Raw genomic sequence first — 18,713 nt, 5'->3', positions numbered from 1 at the left:
AAAAAAAAATCCAACTCTAAGGTAAATTGCAACCAGACAATACTGTGCATGTGAAGACAAGTACGCAAAAAGACATGGATACTAAAAATGAGAATATATTTCCCATTAAAAATATCCATATACTTTGTAAAATGCTAGTACAAATGTTTAGTGTTATCTCGAAGGAAATAATGACTTTTTGGCAGTTTTGGAAAAAAGTGACCCATCAAAGTTCCACAATAACAGTATTAACAGATTAACACTCTTCAACTGTCTGCTTCAACAAATACAGAACAATGGAACTCCATTTCATGTTTTCAATTGTTATTTTAACAATTAATAGTAGTGCACAACAATACACTTGTATTGCATTAAACCATCACAAAAATCACTCTTGCTCTCTCTCTATTGTGTTTATAATGAATTCCATCTTACTGTAAGAATGCTGTGCTCTTTCCCAACCAGCCTGACTATGAAAATGAAATTTACTCAGCAGTAGCCCAGTTGTTTAAGTTGGCCGAGTGCACATGCTAGGATTGAAGCTGGTAGTGAGGATACCATTAAATATGCCATACGCATTTTATTGCTAAGTGCAGGTACCTCTTTATAAATTAACTTCCTCAACTTCTGTGCCACGTAGGGCTGACCCCGGAACTGACCTGCTCTATCAAATCGTGTCCTTAAGCATGGTGGTAAACTCTGCAAGTCTTCCACAGCATCGTATGACCACGGCAGTGAGGCGACTGTTCTGCAGAGCTAGAAAACACTAATCATCTTACTAATACTCAGCCTGCATTTGGTCTACATTTTTAAATTAAAAAAGCTAAACTGCTGACAGAATAAGGTACTGTGGAGTTTATGTGGGGTTTACTGTATATTGATGAGCACTCTGAGGTATAGATGAAGATGCAGTCAGAAAGGGAAGGACAGAGTATGTAAAGCATGCACTTCTTGCACACAGGTCATCTGAAGTTTTTGTATCCAAATCTATCATTGCAACTTTTAAATTTCAACAGTTAATATATTATTTTAAACATATAATATTTACAATCTGAAAACAAGTGTTTCAATAAACTTTGAAACTAAATTGTGATAAACTCTGGATATTGGACAGCACTTTTTGAATACTTAGTAAATCTACAATATTGTGCTTTTGCACAATAAATGACGTTACATGGGAATTTCATTTCTTACAGAAACTTCTAAATTACAGAAATTTCTAAATAGTGTTCATGCAAGGAAAGAAAATTCAGTGTGCTCCAAAAGGCTAGTTATTTCATACAGCACAAAGGAGTCGGTCAAACGTTTATAAGTGCCAAAACAGGGATAAACCCATGCTGGGTTTTCTGAAATATAAGGTCTGATACCCTGAACACAGAATCACTCTGTAATCCACAGTGGAGAATTTGTTGATTTCAGGACTGCTTGTCTCCCTCTTTCTTCAGACGGCTGTCAAACAAACAACAGGACAACATGTTGTCATTTAAGGATCCAAGTAAACAGGTAAAAAAAAAAGAAAGTGTACTGTGAAAAGACATGAATTTCATAGTAAAAAACTTTTTTTTGCTTTTTTTCTCCAACCTTACATGTTACTTCAAAGAACAGATATTTTGGCAATTTTTCAACTAAACATCTTGCTAAGTGCTTATTTACGCATGCACTCTCGACCAGAGCGTAAAAGTCTCTGTGGTTCACCTGTAGTAGTCTTCTTGGCTGGGGAGAGGAGCACTATGTAAGTGTGCATGTCCATGTAGCCACTGCTGCTCCAGTGCCAGCCTCTGCAGCTCTGCTGACTGTGCCTGCATCGCCTGCAACTGATGCGCAGCCGACATAGGAGCCAGGGGTCCTGGTAGCTCTCTGGGGAACGGTGCTCCTATTAAAGAAACAGAGAAAATATCTTACTTCACTTACTCTTCTCTGAAATAGAACTATTCCCTACTGTGTGACTGTTATGTGTACGTAGAAGCTGGATGGTATTGTGAGACAACAATAAAGTAACAATGGGTCAACAAAGTTTATCGCATTACGTTAGGATATTTTCCTACATTTCAGACATTTTTGGCTATCTGAGTAATGTAAGTCACAATGATTATAATCATAAGCAATTGACAGGCCTAGACAGAATCTATAGACACTTTTTGAACTGATTTGGAGAGAGGGACATTCAATGATATATACACAGTATATTATGCATCTCACATTTCTGGGGTTAGTATGTGTGTGTTTTTTAAAAGAATATATTACTTTTATTAGGCCAGGATGCTTTAGTTTGATTAACAGTAACAGTAAAACATTAAAAGTTACAAAAGATTTTACATTTCAAATAATTTTCGATTCAAAGAATCCTGGAAAAATATATCCACAAGAACATTAAGATGTAAAGTTTTCAACACTGATAATGATACAAAATATTTCTTGAGCATCAAATCAATATATTGAATCATTTCTGAATGATCATCTGACACTGAAGCCTGGAGTAATCGCAATCACATGAATATATTAGAATTAAAAACAGTTTTAAACACATACATACATATATATATAATATAAAAAATAATCAAATAAATGTAGCCTTGATCTTAAGACACTACTTTTAAGATAAAATATCAATAATATTAAATCTTAAACTTATTTAAACATGGTTAAATGTTTTAATGTTAAAAGGAGCTAAAAGTGCTACATACATATTGGCTGCTGAAAGACTAATATTTTATTTTATTTTATTTTACTTTACTTTAAGAAAGTGACTTCATGCAAGTGATGAAGATATGGCTAATCAAAAGGCAGGATGTTTTACTCCACTGCAATGAACATCGTTTAAGCCTGCTATATGGGTTGGAAGTGTGAATTATTCAGAATTAACTTTAAACATTCTTTAACGCTACATGTGTAACGGGGAGTCTATTTGGTGACTCACCAAACAGAGGGTGGCGGAGCATTTCATGCTCATGGGGTAACTCACTGAGTAGAGGGTTGGAGATGGCACCAGGTGGGTAGGGGAATCGTGCCATAGGGGGGCCCGCAGCCAATGGGTCCACCAGAGGATGAGGCCCTTGGCCTGAAAGACAAAAACCATTGAAATTTTCTTTCTTGAAAAAAATGTGATCTAAATAACTCCTACCATATGTCTCTGATGTTCTCACCTTGATTTAGAGGGTCCTGTTGGTGCAGATGAAGATGTGAGTGTATATGTGAGTGCTGGTGGTGGTGTGGTGTAACATTGAGCATCTGTAGCCGTGCAACAGGGTCACCAGCAGCAACAGAGGCCATCCTTTCAGCATGAAGCCGTTCAGCTGTCAAGCGCTCGGCGTAGCTGATTTCCGGCCGAGGGGGTGCCGCTACACTACGCTCCATGGCTGGGTGGAACTGGGCGAAGGGGTGAGGCCCAGCCACATGAGGCAGAGGAAGGGCACCATGGCGGGCGAAATGCTCCATGGGATTCGCCGATGGATGAAGCGGGTTTTCCAGCTCTGGGGGTTTCACCTCAAATCCAGGCTTCATTCTTTCTCGGATCTCTCTCTCTCGAAGTTCACGGAGCTCTCGCTCTCGAAGGGCTGGGTCTGCTGCGTACAGCCCCGGCATGTGATAAGCTAGCAGGTGCTCACCTGGCCCAAGAGGCATGAAGAAAGGATGGTTACGGTTGGTTGGCGACATGACGTGGGGGCGGGCGTACTCGCTGAGTGTGCGGAGAGCTGGAGTGTCAGGGCCAAGATATGGTGGAACTGCAGCAACAGTAGTGGGGGGAGGAGGTTCAAATGACGGACGGCCTGGCTGCACATGGGCAGCAAGCAGGTGCTCACTTATTCGGCCATCGTGGGATGAGCTTGAAGCACGCTATGTGAAGAAATAAAAAAAAAAGTAAAATATATAAAATAACTTTTAAACAGTGTAGGCATAAAAGAATTAAAATATATTATAATTCAGATCTTTTTTTGCATTACAGTACTTGTAATGTCACAATAAATAGAATTTGTAAAATAAATAAATAAAACTATATATTTTAAATTTTTTTGTGAAATGTCAAATTCTAAACTAAATGCCACATAAACTCACAGAGGCTTTATCAGATTCTCTCTCCCTTTCTCGCTCCCGCTCTCTTTCTCTCTCCCTCTCACGTTCTCTTTCTCTTTCTCTCTCTCGTCCCTGTCGAGCACTGAGCTCTGCTTCTCTTCTGGATCTTTCAGCAGCTTCCTCTCGTTTTTTGGCCAATTTTGAAGAGGCCAGTGGGGTGAAGTACATGTCTGTGCGAGAACAGGAGTTGTAACCTCGGTTGAGGTGTTTGATGAATCTGCAATTGACAAAACAAAATTTACTATGCATGCTTAATTGTACAATTATTGTAATAAATGCTGCATCTTAGTGAGTAGTATTTGTTTAGAATATATATATATAACATTTTAACTACTATGCTATACTTTGGTAAAAATCTTTTTTGTATACATTTCAATTTATAAATATTAAAAAAATTACTGACAAATTATTTTGGTACCTTGCTGACTGACTTGCATGACTAGGTATGTCAACCACTGTCGGTACTGGAGAGGGACTTCTGCGAGGAGGAGGCGGGCTATCGCACTCTTCCTCCTCATCAATTGGTTCCTCCTTGATATGAGCCTGTCCAACAGGAGTGCTTGCTGAGGAAGACGTAGAGGGCTGATGGGCAGGGATGGGAGAAGCGTACAGAGGGAATGAAGCAGTGGATTCAGCAGCAGGACGATTTTGGGGAAGCAATGGATGAGAACTAGCTGCAGCTGGAGGGGCAGTACTAGCGTGACTTTTGACCTGCTGGCTCTGCGACTGAGTCAGAACGGAAGCTTGAGCTGGGTGACTTTGTGGAATTATATGCAGTGGAGGAGGCTGGGAACAAGGCAAGTGTTGTGAGGGCAGGGAAGCAAGAGGTTTTAGAGCAGGAGGTGGAGGAAGATTGGGATGGATCTGGAGGAAATGGGGTGGAGGTGCAGAAACATGAGGGGGCTGCTTGTGGGAAGGTGGAATTGGAGTGGTTGGAGGGGGCTTGATTTGGGATGCTGCTGTAGGGGGAAGAGGAGGAAGAGGGCTCTCTCTTTGAAGGTGCAGCGGTCTGGAAGAAAACCCTGGTGGCTGATTCGCCCCAGATGAAGGATTCTGCAGCTGACCTGGATTGTGTTGATAATGGGGTGGCACAGGGAATGACTGCCCCGGCCCTGGACACTGCACCTGCTGAGACGAGGAGTTTGAGTAAGAGGCAGGGGTTTCAGGTCCTCTGGGACCGCTTCTGAAAGCAGTTGGAGATGGCACTTCCTGGGAAACCTCTACAGATGGTGCCTTCGAGGTGGTGGCAGGAGCTCCAGGTGAAGATGCGGATGAGGATACAGGCAGAGAGGGCTGAGGAGATGGTGGTGTTTCAGAGGGGGCATGTGTTGTTGGGGTCACAGCAGGCTGCTGGGGCTGGGTTTGAGGGGTTGGGCCTGGTGCAGGGGGTGGTGCTGGGGAGTCTGAGTCACTTTCGTTGGCCTGCAGGGGACTGGCCAGACTGGGGGAGGAACTGCGGTTGTCCTGATCAATGTCTTTAGTGTCACTGCTGCCATCATCGTTGGCGCTACGGCTATCAGAGCTCTCGCCTTCACCCTCACCTTCTGATGGAGAATCAGGACCCTCCTGGATTAGAGATACACTGCTTAAAAACTAGACGTAATGGCAGAACTATATGGCACAGACATTATTATCAGCTACAGCTGATAAACAGTCAGTATTAAAATTCAGGGTCCTACTTTGTATTAGGTGGCCTTAACTACTATGTACTTACATTTAAATTAATAATTTAGTACAATGCACTTATTGTATACATACATATTTTTACATTATACTTATATTTTCAAAAATACCTATATGTAGTTACATTTATAATTAATTTCTGTAATTACATTTATAATTACACTGTTTACCCATCCCCTACACCTTAAACCAACCCTTAAACCCCTTAAACCTACCCATACTACCAAAGCTATGCCTAACCTTATCCTATCCCACCTCAATAGCAGCAAAAGTGTTTTACAATGCATTATGAGCACATTGTACTTGTTTTTTTTGGAAATACATAGTAGTAAAGGCCACTTAATATGAAGTGTGACATCCATTATGAAAGACTTTTTATGAAGTTTCCCTTACCTGATTCTTGGGTCGTTTCGCGTTTTTCCTTTCAGGCTCATCAACATCGGGAGCAGCTGACTCTCTCTGTCTTTTCACGCCCTTTACTATAGATGCCTCCACTTTTATCTTCTAAAGTTTAATAAGAAAAAAAAATATTGTGTCAATGAAATTATATTTATCTTATCGTAGGTTCTTTTTTTAATCACTACCTTGTTGGTCTTCCCAGCCACTCCATTCTTCAAATCAGAGCTGGAGGCCCTGGTTGCCATTGCAGTGGAACTCGTTCTGGGGGACTGTCCAGTAGAACGCACATCCTCAAGGGTGGGAGACATGCCCCTGTCGGGACTTCCAGTCGGTCTATTGCGACCACTTCGAAGTGATGACATCTACATGTAAAGGGAAGGCCGAATTAAGCAAACTACTCTTTACATCACCATGAGCACAACCCATGTAAAGGACAAACATACATGTGGTGGCACCCGGCTCCGACGGGTCTTCATGCCATGTCTGACTCCCTCTTCCTCTTCTTTGACAGGTTTGAAGAGGTAAGGTGGATCTGCTGGTTTGGGAAGAGGTGGCAGTCGCCGATGCTTGCTGAAGTGAGAGTGGCAACTAGAGCACAGCAAGACATTGTCTCGCCCTCCATGATGCCAGTCTTTGGAGTCTGAAAGAAACATTTGTGTGAGTCATACAAATTCAAAATATATACAGAAGTCAGAACAGTTAAAAAGCTGATGATTAAAGGTCATTACACCGAAATGTTGGCGTGCATTTTGATATTTCGTATATTCAAAAGTAAATTGATATTTGCAACCTGTTTTACTTCTATAATTGAATATATTCTACCATAATAGATTCTTAATATATTCTACTGTTTCAGTTTGCTTATCTTATAATCATCAAGGCTGTTTTTTTAATCAAAAATAAATTAAGAACTGTTATTTTATATACTGTATGGAAAGACTTACATTAGCTATTATACCTAATTTGGAAAAATATATTAAGTATTGGGATAAATGGGTTGTGTACTCAAACCATTGAGGAAAAGTGTAATACTATGCTTCAAAGAATGTATGGAAATTGTATTGTTTTGGCACCCATGATGACCATGACAACCTTTTTTCCTTGTTGCTTGTAAATAGTTTTGAGCCCTATTTCTGAGCATTTATCTGAAATTGAAAAGGGTGAAAAACTTACTAGTTGTCAGACAGTGACTGCAGGCTTGACCTTTGCCACCCTGCTCACTATCCTCACTGTCCAGATCATCTTCACTCGCTGAACTAAGTTCCACTACAGACAGGGAGACAAAAATAAATTACTTCTTGTACTTCCTTTAAATCATTATTGCAATCCTGTTTTGCCACACTTACTGGAAGAAGTGCGAGAAGTTGCGTTGGCTGCAGCTGTCGCGTTGCGAGTTTTCACTTTGCGAGACACCGGCTGCCTTCTCTGCTGCCGATGAGGTCGTGACGCCACGGCTTCAGGAGTTTTCTTCCAGTAGTAGTAGAATGTGATAAGCTCACCCTGAGATGACAAAGATGTTAAAAAAATAAAAGACTGATGCTAACACATGTATGGTTAGATTTGTAATGGCAGGTTTCCATACCGTTTTCTTACTAGGAAGTAGCTCCTTACGGATCTTAAAGAAGTTTTTGCCATACTGTCTGAGACCTTTGATAAAGCGTTTCTGTAATTGAACATTATAAGAGATTGAGAAATCTTAACTTTGACTTTTTGAACAGTTCTAGTATCTAAAATCATTCCTTTGTTAATTACCAGGCTATATCATCAACAAATCTTAAGATAGTAATGAAAAATACAGATAGATTCAGTTTCTCACCACTTCATCTTCTGACCAGCACTTCTCAATGAGTTTTGGAACTGGTTTCTTCACCAGACACTGCAGGGCTTTGGCAGCATCGTACTGGCTTTCATGAAGCTGTGCACAAAACAATAAAATTGCATACACTATTTGCACAGCAAAATTAAATATAGATGTGATTAAAATTATGGTTTATTTTTGAGAAATTAATGTTTTCACTGCCATCAATTCAATCACATCAGCGATCAGAATTTACAATCTTTATTCAGTTCTTAAATACTTAAAATATTTATTTTAAAAATACCAAAAACTGAATTCAATGGAATTCAGTGGAAGTAGTAATTAATATTTCTTTTATGCACTAACCGTATTTAAAGCGTTTAATGTGGTATCATCCCGGGAAGCCGCAAGACAGCCATCCTCCGTTGATCCTCCATCACACATCCCTGCAAAAGCTGCCATGCTCCTGTTTATTCAAAGAACACAGAACAAAAATGCAGAAGGTGATGTTGAATCATACACCAGCCACAGACACCTCAGATCCCTTTTTAGACATACCCTCAAGTGATTATGAAGATAAATGTAAAATGGTGAATAGGAACTGGCATCCAGCCAAGCGGCCATTACCTGGCAGCCCGTAGGTACATGAGAAGGTCACAGTCATTGACCCCAGGTGCCCACACCAGCTCCTCATTTTCTGTGACAGACTCTGTTCCATGAGCTGGTGGCGGCTGTAATTCAGGTAGCTTGGCCTGAAAATTATAATATAAATGGAGAAAAATATAAGATAACAGAGTCTGAATTAACATAGTAAATACATTCAGTAAATTGTTAACATTTTGATTTGGCCCATTGTTAACATTTTGGTTTGAACTTTCAGCATGGCTTTTGCCACTTCCAGACATACTGACATCATTCTTTTTTTAGAAACATTTTTTAATGATCAAAAATTAACTTTAATACACTGCATATCTGCAAAGACTTTGGAAACTCTTTGTAACAATTTTACCTGATGACTTGGTCCCACTCGAATCTCTCCTTGTGTGCTGTTCAGCTGCCTGAAAGAAAATATCATTCATTAGTTAAAATATGGCTGTGCAAGTCCATTAATAATCAGTACATTAACATTGAAGCAATACTTACAGCCAACATTCCACAGGTAAATACTAATAAAATACGCCTGTAATAAACAATACGTGTATACAAGCACCATATTTAACAGGAACACGCTAAGTTAAAAAAAAAAAACAACTTAAGTCCCTGTCATGTGAGCAGTTTCATGTCGCTGTTTTCCACCCTTTTAAATCGCCTCCTTTCAGTGTTAATCATAAAATGTGATTTGCCAATCAGCAGTCGCGATGATCAATCCAAATCCCGCCTACATAGCATTACCAGCCAATCTGCGTCCCACTTCTCCGTTCCCTCCAAAGGTTATATAAACGGAGGCTTGGACGTCCAGTTCATATATTTACACATAAATCATTACATTGCTTGCGTGCACAATCAAACAGAGTGCAAATCGAAATCAGTACGTTGCACTTACGGTGTGATATGCACAAACACTGTTCGCTGTGTAATCATTTTGGGCGAAATAATATATTATGCTAAAACAATTTCCTGGACCATTATTTACGGAACAGACGAACAAAACTAATCTGTAAGAGCAGCGCCGCTTTCAACGTGCATTATGTACTTAGCAGCTAGCAACAGTATCTACACAACATCTGCCCCATTTTATCTCGTCGGGCTCTTAGCTGGCCTTTGCGTGTGTGTGGCCGAGCGAGACGAGCTGTCAAGTTCAAAATCATCTCGGTTTGCACTAGAATGCAAAAGTATTCACGGTGTAGCAAAAAGCGCTAGCGCGCAAAAGCATCCATTAGCTAATAAAAAGAAGCAACAAACCTTCGCGGACTGAACAGGTCGTCCATGGCAGAGGCCGTTTCGCTAGTGTTTACAGTTTGTTTGCTGCGGCGGCGGCGGCTCAAAACTATGCTTTCCTCTATTTCATACTACTCAAAATGGAGGCTGCGCTGAGTATTTTTTCCTCAGCGCAGGCGATGACCTCAGTGTTCACGCACAGCCTACTGAGATCCCCTTCAACAAGCATAACTGAGCATGTGCCGCTGCAGCCAGCGCTAATGGGATCATCTCCGTGTCCGCTGTCTGTGGAGATCAGCTTCAGGGAGATGTGTTTGGCCATCCTCCCGTGTCAATATTCACACACCAATATGGATGTCTCGATAAATTTAACCACCCTAGCCTTGATGGCGTTCCTTTGAATATTTGATAATAGGCACCGTGCACGGACAGTGAAGAATAACAAATCTCGTCTTGTTATAGTCAGTGTGTGGGTTGTAATATATAAATACAGTGCTTGTAGATTTAAAGGACTGCCACTGTGGAGACGGTGGATTTATTTCGGCTCAGTGGAATTAGGCTAGACGCTTTAAATGCAGCCCTGTCTGCTTTGATGGCTTCATACATCACTGCAGCTTTACTGTTAACAAAAGGGCCAGTGAATTATTATTAAATAATATTAATAACAATAGCATTTGTATTATTATTATTACTGTGTGGATCATTATTATCTCTTTTTATTGCTATTTCAGAAGCATTATTTTACCACTTGCTTTGTTCCATTTGAAATATCCTGACAAAATGTGTATAAGTGATATTGAAAAGTAATTCTGTCATGATATGGTATTACTTTAAAGCCATGCAATTTTAGAAAACTATCAAACAATCAAAATCAAGGATTCATCAGCGTTGCGTTATGTGGTATGATGTTTTTTTATATATAAAATGAAAGGTATTTTCCGTCTGATATGCTCAAACCAGGCAAACGTGAGACCATTAGATTATGATACTATACAAAGGCCTTTCATTAGCTGAGATAATGTATTTATTTTAACAGTATCCACTATCACAAGCACAGACCGCAGGAATCTGCTATGCAGCATTTACAGGAAAAAATGCTCTTTTTTGCAATACAATCATCATGATACAAGTACATGTAACACTCATCCAAATGGACACAGTCGCAAAGTTTATGATACTTGTTTCTATATCATTGATGATATGGACCCTGTAATCATACAGTCTTGTTTTATAACACATATTGATTTTCTGTTGTACTGCCACATTTTGTACTGAGCTATTAGTACGTTTACTGTAGGGTAAGTAGTTCTATTTGTACTACTGTGGCCTCAGTTCAGTGGATTTCTGAAGTTCTTCCCAGCAAACTGAGCTTCATCCCCCAGTTCCTCTTCGATTCTGTGCATGAAGAAAACAAGCAGGTATGTGAAAAAAGTGAAACATATGCTTACGTATGCCTATATACTTAGAAGCAAAAATATTTAAATTCTAATGGTATTATCTGTAAGCTTACCTGAGGATCTGGTTGTATTTGGCCAGACGCTCTGAACGGCACGGGGCTCCTGTTTTAATCTGAATAAGGAGAGGAAAAAAATAAGGGGTTGATTACCTAAACATGAACAGGTAACCTTAAAACAAATTTCCTACATTTTAGGTTCAGTCCATGCAGATTTAGTACCTGTCCAGTGCAAAGTCCCACAACCAGGTCAGCAATGAATGTGTCCTCTGTTTCCCCAGAACGATGACTCACCATCACACCCCAGCCATTGGACTGAGCCATCTTACACCTGTGGAGGAGTGTTACAATTAATTCACAAATACGTATATATATTTTGAATTAAACTATATAGGGTTTTTCACTGGGATTTAAGGGTATTACAAACAATTTTCAAAAGGCCTTAAATTTTTTTGGGTGCATAAAAGTTTGCTTTCGAACACACCATGGCTGCCAAATTTCAATTGAGTAGTTAAAGTCCATTTACAATTGTATTTCCTATGTCTTAAGAGTTCAGAGCCTGCCAGATCTAAATAGCAATATTTATTACCACATCTACTTTACAACTATATCTGCATTGTGGATGTGACCTGCCTGTGACCAGTGGAATTGTAATTCCTTTTGCAATTGAAATTCTGATGCCTTGAACAGAATGCTAATACCATTAACTGACTGTATTATATTGTTATATTATATTATATTATATTATTTATTCTTAAAAATCTGTAAAAGAGTGGGCATGGTGTCTGCTTTAAAATCTTTTACTGTTTGAAATTTGATTGATGCACTCAAGCAAATTTATTTAATCAAAACGTTCGTCTGTGAGTGACGTCACCTCTCAAAAAAAAAATCCCATAGTACAGTCCCACACCTGACATTAATTGCCAGGTTTCTGTGTAGCCATCAGAAATTTCTAATGTTAAAGGAATTTCCAAATTTCACAGAGTTTTGCAGAGAAAGTGATAAAGCCCATGTTGTAATTAATATTAATACAAATTTTTATCCTTCCATAAGGAATAGAAATTTTATACTGAAATTGGAAAATATATGGACAAAGTGTTAAGATATAGGAAATCAGTATATGGTGTGACATCATTGTTAAAAAAATGTGGGTTTTGAGCTCACGCCTGCATAGATTCGGTAACACTTCCGATCTGGTTGACTTTGAGCAACAGGCAGTTGCAAGCCTTCTTCTCCACTGCGTCAGCAATGCGCTTGGGGTTGGTGACAGTAAGATCATCTCCCACCACCTGTATGTCTGTGCTGTTGGTAAAATTGGTCCAGGCCTCCCAATCATCTTGATCAAAGGGATCCTCAATGGAGACCACTAGAGGAATTAAAAAAGTGTCATATCTCTGCATCTGCATTTAAAGAACAAAATTAAATAAGAAAGCAAATGACTGATGAATACCTGGATAATCCTGAATGAAACTTTTGTAAAGGTCAGCAAGCTCATCGGGGCTGATGTATCGATCCGGGTCATCGGGAGACTTGAAGTCCAAGTCGTACTTTCCATCACGGTAGAATTCGGATGCTGCCACATCCATGCCAATGACAATCTCATCTGTGTATCCAGCTTTACTGATGGCACTCTTTAGCAGCTCTAGGGCTATAATAAGCACACAGAAAATGGCAATAAAATTTTTTAATCTTGGCTGTATAGTTTCCAGCAGAGTGATTAGTTTCTTCAAATACCTTCTTGGTTCTCCAGGATGTTTGGTGCAAATCCTCCCTCATCCCCAACGTTGGTAGCATCCTTGCCATATTTCTCCTTAATAACATTCTTCAAATTGTGGTATACCTCTGCACCAATGCGCATGGCCTCCTTAAAGCTACTGGCCCCGACAGGCAGAATCATGAATTCCTGCATGGCCAACTTATTGCCAGCATGTGAGCCACCATTAATCACATTAAAAGCCTTTGGGAAAACAATAAGCAAAATGTTTAAGCCATAATTTGCTTTCCTACTTTTATTAAGATTTAATAAAATAACAAAAGAAAGCAAATAGGAAAATTGTCTGTATAGCTTAGGCTACTTGTAAAATCTGAAATTATTCATGAAGACAAAGCTGGTCTGCACCTAAATACCCTCATAAATGAAAATCTCTTTGAGCTCAAAACACAATCTAATTAATGATCTTTTAGTCGCACCTTTTTAGTTGCATGACACTTTTACTATTTCAAATACAAGGCTTTTATATTTCTCACCGGCACAGGCAGGATGACCTCAGGGTTTCCAGCAAGGTCAGCAATGTGACGATAAAGAGGAACACCTTTCTCTGCAGCTCCTGCCTTACACACAGCCAGGGACACACCCAGGATGGCATTGGCACCAAACTGAGCTGATATTCGAAACAGACACAGGAATTAAAGGACTACGACTAGACACAAAACCTAATATTTGTAATACTTTTGAATTTGGGATGAATCACTGTTTTAGTTTGAATTTGCCTTTTTTGTGATGCTTTCAAATGTACTCTGCCATTCAACATTCAAAAGTCAATAAGTGTTTGAAAGACATTTTATATGCTCACCAAGGCTGCATTTGTTTGATTAAAAATACAGGCAATCTTGTGAAACATATATATAAAAAAGAATAGCAAAAGCAAGGCATTTATTTTAAATAGAAATCTGTTGTAACATTAAAAACTTATTTATTGTCATTTCTGATTAGTTTAATGCATCCTTGTTGATTAAATGTATTAATTTATTTAAACACATCTTACTGGACATACTCTTTGAAAAATAGTGTGATTTAACTGGGTAATTGGGTGTAAGAAGCTGTTAATGAGAACTATGTTGATGCAAAGGACAACATAAACATGCATAAACATGTAAATATTATGATTTACACTTGTTATCAGTTCCATCCAGTTCCAGCATGAACTGGTCAATCATTTCTTGCTCAACTACAGGAATTCCCTATGTGACAGAGAGAAAGAGAGCAAAAAATATATAATTAACAACCCAACAAACTCTTGTTTCAGAATAAAATTGTAAAATACTCACCTGGCTGATAAGGGCAGGAGCAATAGTTTGATTCACATGCTCAACAGCCTTTGATACACCTACATTACACAGAAAAAGATGGAAGATATGATCACAGGTATAAGCATGTTATTGTGGGTTGAATGGTGCTGCATTTAGACACATGCACATCTCTAAATGTTTGTTTTGTTTATAGCACAAAGCTGTAGATCGTCAGATTTTTCTCATTTGTAATGTCAGCCAAGAGAGAGCCATAAACATCAGATTTATTCCATGCAAACATTGTGGACAGATTTTTTTATTTTTCACTGATCACATGCACAAGCGCAGATTTTTACATTTATTTTTTCATAATACATAATTCACACAAAAGAATTCGACATTGGGTTGAATGTCATGCAAATTCAGAGCCATCAAGTCAAATAAAAAAAAAAGTTTCTCACTAGTTTACTAGTGTACCTGTTAAAACAAGGCTGAACCCAGTTATTAATCAGTACATTATTAAGTCCTCCTTTCCAATCTAACAGAAAAAAACAGAGCAGGGAAGAGAAACAGTCCTTTGTGTTCAGTAAACAAATCTAGCTCAGCAGGTCTTGGTTATTTCCAAAACAATTAACAATAAATTCTGTAAAACCAGATTAAATGTGATGTCTAGTTTCATTCGGTTCATCAGAAACATGAAAAAGCAGAGTCACCTTTGCCCAGGTAACGTGACTTGTCATTGTCTCTCAGCTCCAATGCTTCATAGATTCCAGTAGAGGCTCCACTAGGGACAGCAGCTCGAAACAGACCTGTTTCAAAACCGGTACATGAGTTTTTATTCTGCTTGTAATGTCAGTACACTAAACCGTCTAGGTATAATTTTCAGTTTGGAAGCAAACGTCAAGGGGAATCACCTTTCTCTGTGTAGAGGTCCACTTCTACAGTGGGGTTGCCCCTAGAATCAAAAATCTCACGGGCATGTATCTTTAAGATAGACATGTTCCTTTAAAAAAAAATAAAAATCAGATTCAGATCTGATTATAAGGTAAAAGGGTCTGATTTCTGCTGACTACAAATCTAGCCACACGTCTAAAGGAGATTTCAAGGAAACCTGAGAACACCATCTGTCTTACAGTAATGCTGGGTCACTTTGTCAAATCCTCTTTCCTGTTATTAGGCCTAATCATTATTAAAGGGAAACATCTGCATGAATAAATCCACGACTCTTTCAAGCAAATATATGATTAATAGCTTTCAAATATACATACATAATTTACAAGATTGTGCTATTCCTTGGGGCACTGTGAGAAGCTCAGGTCTAATTGGATTAGCAGCTGTCACACTCCTTTCATTAAGCTGTATACAGAAAACTAAAAGCGAACAGAACTGGCCTAGAAGTTTTTGCCTACGCATAATACAAACATCAAAACTATTTGTTCAACTGTACAGTCTCATACTCATTTCCTTCCTGAAATCGGATTTCTTTCTCGTATAGTTCGTTCTGCAAATATTTAATCGCATTACAGTGTGTGACTATGAGTGGGCGTGATGGAAAGCACGACTCATCACGGTCTTCAATGTCACGTGCTTATTCATGGTGACTCTCATCCAGCATCCAGCATTTTATTTCTTATTTTATCACTAGAGATTGAGAATTTAACAATTTTTGTCTAATTATCAGAATAACAGCGTACTGAGATTTAGAAAAAGCCTGATTACAATATAGATCAAATGTAATGTTGGCTAGAAGATGGTGACAATTAAGCGAGTATTTCAAAGTCCATAATGCAATGCTTCTTACCTCAGCGATAGTGTATAATTAAAGGACAAGATGAAGAAATCAAGCTTTCACTCAAGTTCACACTCACTGCTAGCGGCTCTGGATAGAAGAGCTCAGCGTGTGCTCGCTCTCAGAGAAAAAACTCACCCATAGGGGGAGATCACAGAAAAGACTAGTTAAGGTGAAAGGCAGTTGTCTACAACATGAGGTGAGGAAATGGGCGGGGCTTCGCGGGCGAGGAGTTGTTGGATAAATATTTTTATTGTAACTCTTGGTTTTAACACTTCACTGTACATTTACAATTAAGGGATACAACGATTCTGTTCAGGAATACTTATTTTTTATGGACTACTACCAAAGTGGACGATGTTTTCACGTGTTACCTGTTACTTTTCTCAACGATGTTAGGGCTTGACCAATCACAGTCGTTGACGATCACTAGGTTAGCGTATCATAAAGTGTAATTTAATAGAAATCGTCTTCAGTTATTTTAATTTATATGACAGGTAAATCTTTAGAATGAATTGATTTACTTCTGTATAATCAATTATTCTTAGATGTGGACATGTCTACAATAAAATAAAAAATGATCTGAAATTTAAATTCAGCACAGTGGAGATTTCGGCTTTCTGAGCAGCCATGCGCTCCCTTGAGGAAGAAACATTTATCTCGTAGGAAACGTTTATTATGTAGCAATTTTTCAAGGTACATAACATGTAGTGCGTTGTCCAAAAATGCATTTTTCAGAATAAATTTGATTATATGCCTTGGTTTGATCATTTGTTTTAAATTAATTTATAATGTTTAGTGTTTTCCGAATCTATTTGAGATTTAAAGTAGATCTTGTAGAAACAATGTAAAATTAATATATTTTGCCATTGTAGCCTACTTATGGCACAGAAAAGCAAGAGGGTGATGCACAGTCTTGCCAGTCTTCTGCTGTAAGCAATGTAAATAATATCTCAAATTCAAAATCTCTGTGTTAAATGATAACCTTCCACTGTATTCTTGTCTGTGGGGAGAATGTGATGCAACAACAAGAAGCACAATAGAGTGTTTGTGTGCTGGAGAATCCTGGCAACTTATTCCCTTGGGCCAGTAATCCCTCAGGTCATTGCCCCCACCCTCCCTCTTCCGTTCCCTCTTTTTGTCCCGCTGTTTTTTTTCACCTTCCCTCTCACAAACATCTCATAAACTTCCTCTGTTCCAATAATCTTTCACTTACTCTTCCTACAATGCTCAAACAAGCCATTTTAGTTTAGATCACTTTCACATACAGGTGTGTATTTTCCCTCGTGCATGGTTTGTTTTGTGGAAACGGTTGATGTTTTGTCGCTTCTTTCAGGTACAGGCTTCTCAGGAGGCCTCCTGACAGCCAGCTGATCCCGTGTTCCTCCTTCTTTATGCCTCACAAATAAGACCTCAGGGATCTCATTAGCAATCCACACACAGGTTTGTGGATATAGTGAGGCATTGGCCTGTTGCCTGGGTTACAATGCAGTCCCTGTGTCCCAGCATAAACTCCTGTTAGAGTTGGACTTCTCAGATCCTTTGTTTGGTGCACATAGACGCATATTCTAAAACTTGATTAGTGCACAAGCAGTTTAAATAATTGTATTTATTACATGCATCAAACAGGCATCAAAAGCCACATATATAAAGTAAATTCGTATTGTTTAAAGAATTATGTGCATTAAATAAGGCAAACTATATATAATGCAGATTCATGGCCAGGACAGAAGTGAACTGACCTTTTTTACCTACTCTTTTTGAAGTAGCCCATGCAAGTGATGCTACCGATCCCTGAAATCTGTTTAGTAGGCCTGTCCTGAGCAGACCTTTAGCACAAGCACTTCATTGTCCAATGAAAACGTAAATATAGCTCTAAATGCTAAAAGCACAATTTAACAGTACTTTTATAACAGCGAAGGGAGTGGATCTTTGTTTTTATAGTCAACAATCTGCTGATGAAGTGCCTTTTCTCAAACACACACGCACACCCACATATATACATATATATATAGATTTAAAAAAAAAATGTAAGTTTAAATATTACAAGTGTACATACTTATTACTTTCTCTTCATTTTTTAAGTTATAAAAATGAACACAAGCTCCAACAGCAGTTTAAACTGATAAGCCTAAATCTGAATTTAATAATCAAATTGTCTACATCTATATACTTCAGACAGCCAGAGGAGAGCTGGCCCTAACTGAGCCTGGTTTCTCCCAAGGTTTTTTTTTCTCCATTCTGAGACGGATGGGGTTTTGGTCCTTGCCACTGTTGCCTCTGGCTTGCTTAGCTGCATGGGGACACTTAATTTCTAGCAGTTTTTGTCGATTTGATTACACAGACCATCTCTGCATTTAATAAAATTTAAGTATTTATTCTCGTCATTATACATTACTATCAATCTATTATCCTAATTGATACTGTTCAGTGCGTTGACACAGTTTGTATTATTAAAAGCGCTATATAAATAAAAGTGATTGATATACTCTTTTTAAAGATGTTACAGTTTTTTTTTTTTTTTTGATTTTATTACAGGCAAATAAATACTGCATAAATAGAGTTAAAAGCATATTTATCAGTTTGGCCCTTAGTTTAATTTCTGCTGTTTTCGTATTGTCGACACAATGGAGTTTATTATCAGTGTCAACAAT

The 18,713-nt window shown here is 38.6% G+C and overlaps 2 protein-coding genes across 4 annotated transcripts; both read right to left on the bottom strand.

The window, feature by feature from the left end:
- Positions 1 to 2: 2 nt before the first annotated feature.
- rereb (arginine-glutamic acid dipeptide (RE) repeats b) lies at positions 3 to 10,142 on the bottom strand. Of its 2 annotated transcripts, none has more exons than XM_043242308.1 (17): positions 9,833 to 10,142; positions 8,940 to 8,988; positions 8,558 to 8,682; positions 8,297 to 8,396; positions 7,949 to 8,047; positions 7,715 to 7,795; positions 7,479 to 7,632; positions 7,306 to 7,398; positions 6,576 to 6,772; positions 6,318 to 6,494; positions 6,127 to 6,237; positions 4,469 to 5,616; positions 4,033 to 4,267; positions 3,123 to 3,813; positions 2,942 to 3,037; positions 1,675 to 1,852; positions 3 to 1,428 (listed from the first exon to the last, which is right to left on the bottom strand). In XM_043242308.1, the coding sequence occupies exons 1-17, from the start codon at positions 9,856 to 9,858 to the stop codon at positions 1,395 to 1,397; spliced, it is 3,594 nt and encodes a 1,197-aa protein (XP_043098243.1). In that variant the 5' UTR covers positions 9,859 to 10,142; the 3' UTR covers positions 3 to 1,394. The 2 variants fall into 2 exon arrangements, with proteins under 2 accessions (XP_043098243.1, XP_043098242.1); XM_043242307.1 differs by having other exon boundaries at positions 2,897 to 3,037; positions 9,833 to 10,141.
- Positions 10,143 to 10,814: 672 nt separating this feature from the next.
- eno1b (enolase 1b, (alpha)) lies at positions 10,815 to 16,210 on the bottom strand. Of its 2 annotated transcripts, XM_043242337.1 has the most exons (12): positions 16,072 to 16,210; positions 15,185 to 15,273; positions 14,984 to 15,079; positions 14,310 to 14,368; positions 14,153 to 14,222; positions 13,509 to 13,642; positions 12,996 to 13,218; positions 12,712 to 12,909; positions 12,426 to 12,627; positions 11,484 to 11,592; positions 11,319 to 11,377; positions 10,815 to 11,203 (listed from the first exon to the last, which is right to left on the bottom strand). In XM_043242337.1, the coding sequence occupies exons 2-12, from the start codon at positions 15,267 to 15,269 to the stop codon at positions 11,137 to 11,139; spliced, it is 1,302 nt and encodes a 433-aa protein (XP_043098272.1). In that variant the 5' UTR covers positions 15,270 to 15,273; positions 16,072 to 16,210; the 3' UTR covers positions 10,815 to 11,136. The 2 variants fall into 2 exon arrangements, with proteins under 2 accessions (XP_043098272.1, XP_043098273.1); XM_043242338.1 differs by lacking the exons at positions 15,185 to 15,273; positions 16,072 to 16,210 and adding an exon at positions 14,748 to 14,808.
- Between the last annotated feature and the right edge of the window lie 2,503 nt (positions 16,211 to 18,713).

The sequence above is a fragment of the Puntigrus tetrazona genome, chromosome 6, assembly GCF_018831695.1.
Source record: "Puntigrus tetrazona isolate hp1 chromosome 6, ASM1883169v1, whole genome shotgun sequence".
Lineage (NCBI taxonomy): Eukaryota > Metazoa > Chordata > Actinopteri > Cypriniformes > Cyprinidae > Puntigrus > Puntigrus tetrazona.
The sequence above is the reverse complement of the archived record's forward strand: the minus strand, read 5'-3'. Positions and strand labels throughout refer to the sequence as shown.

Coding starts and splice junctions, on each gene's coding strand:
- rereb (XM_043242307.1), bottom strand. CDS start 9,858: ATGGACGACCTGTTCAGTCCGCGAAG. Junction 8,989..9,832: donor GACCTGTTCAGTCCGCGAAG/GTTTGTTGCTTC, acceptor ATTTTCTTTCAG/GCAGCTGAACAGCACACAAG. Junction 7,796..7,948: donor GCTGGTCAGAAGATGAAGTG/GTGAGAAACTGA, acceptor GTTCAATTACAG/AAACGCTTTATCAAAGGTCT.
- eno1b (XM_043242337.1), bottom strand. CDS start 15,269: ATGTCTATCTTAAAGATACATGCCCGTGAGATTTTTGATTCTAGGGGC. Junction 14,223..14,309: donor CTCCTGCCCTTATCAGCCAG/GTGAGTATTTTA, acceptor TCTGTCACATAG/GGAATTCCTGTAGTTGAGCA. Junction 11,378..11,483: donor TGGGACTTTGCACTGGACAG/GTACTAAATCTG, acceptor CTCCTTATTCAG/ATTAAAACAGGAGCCCCGTG.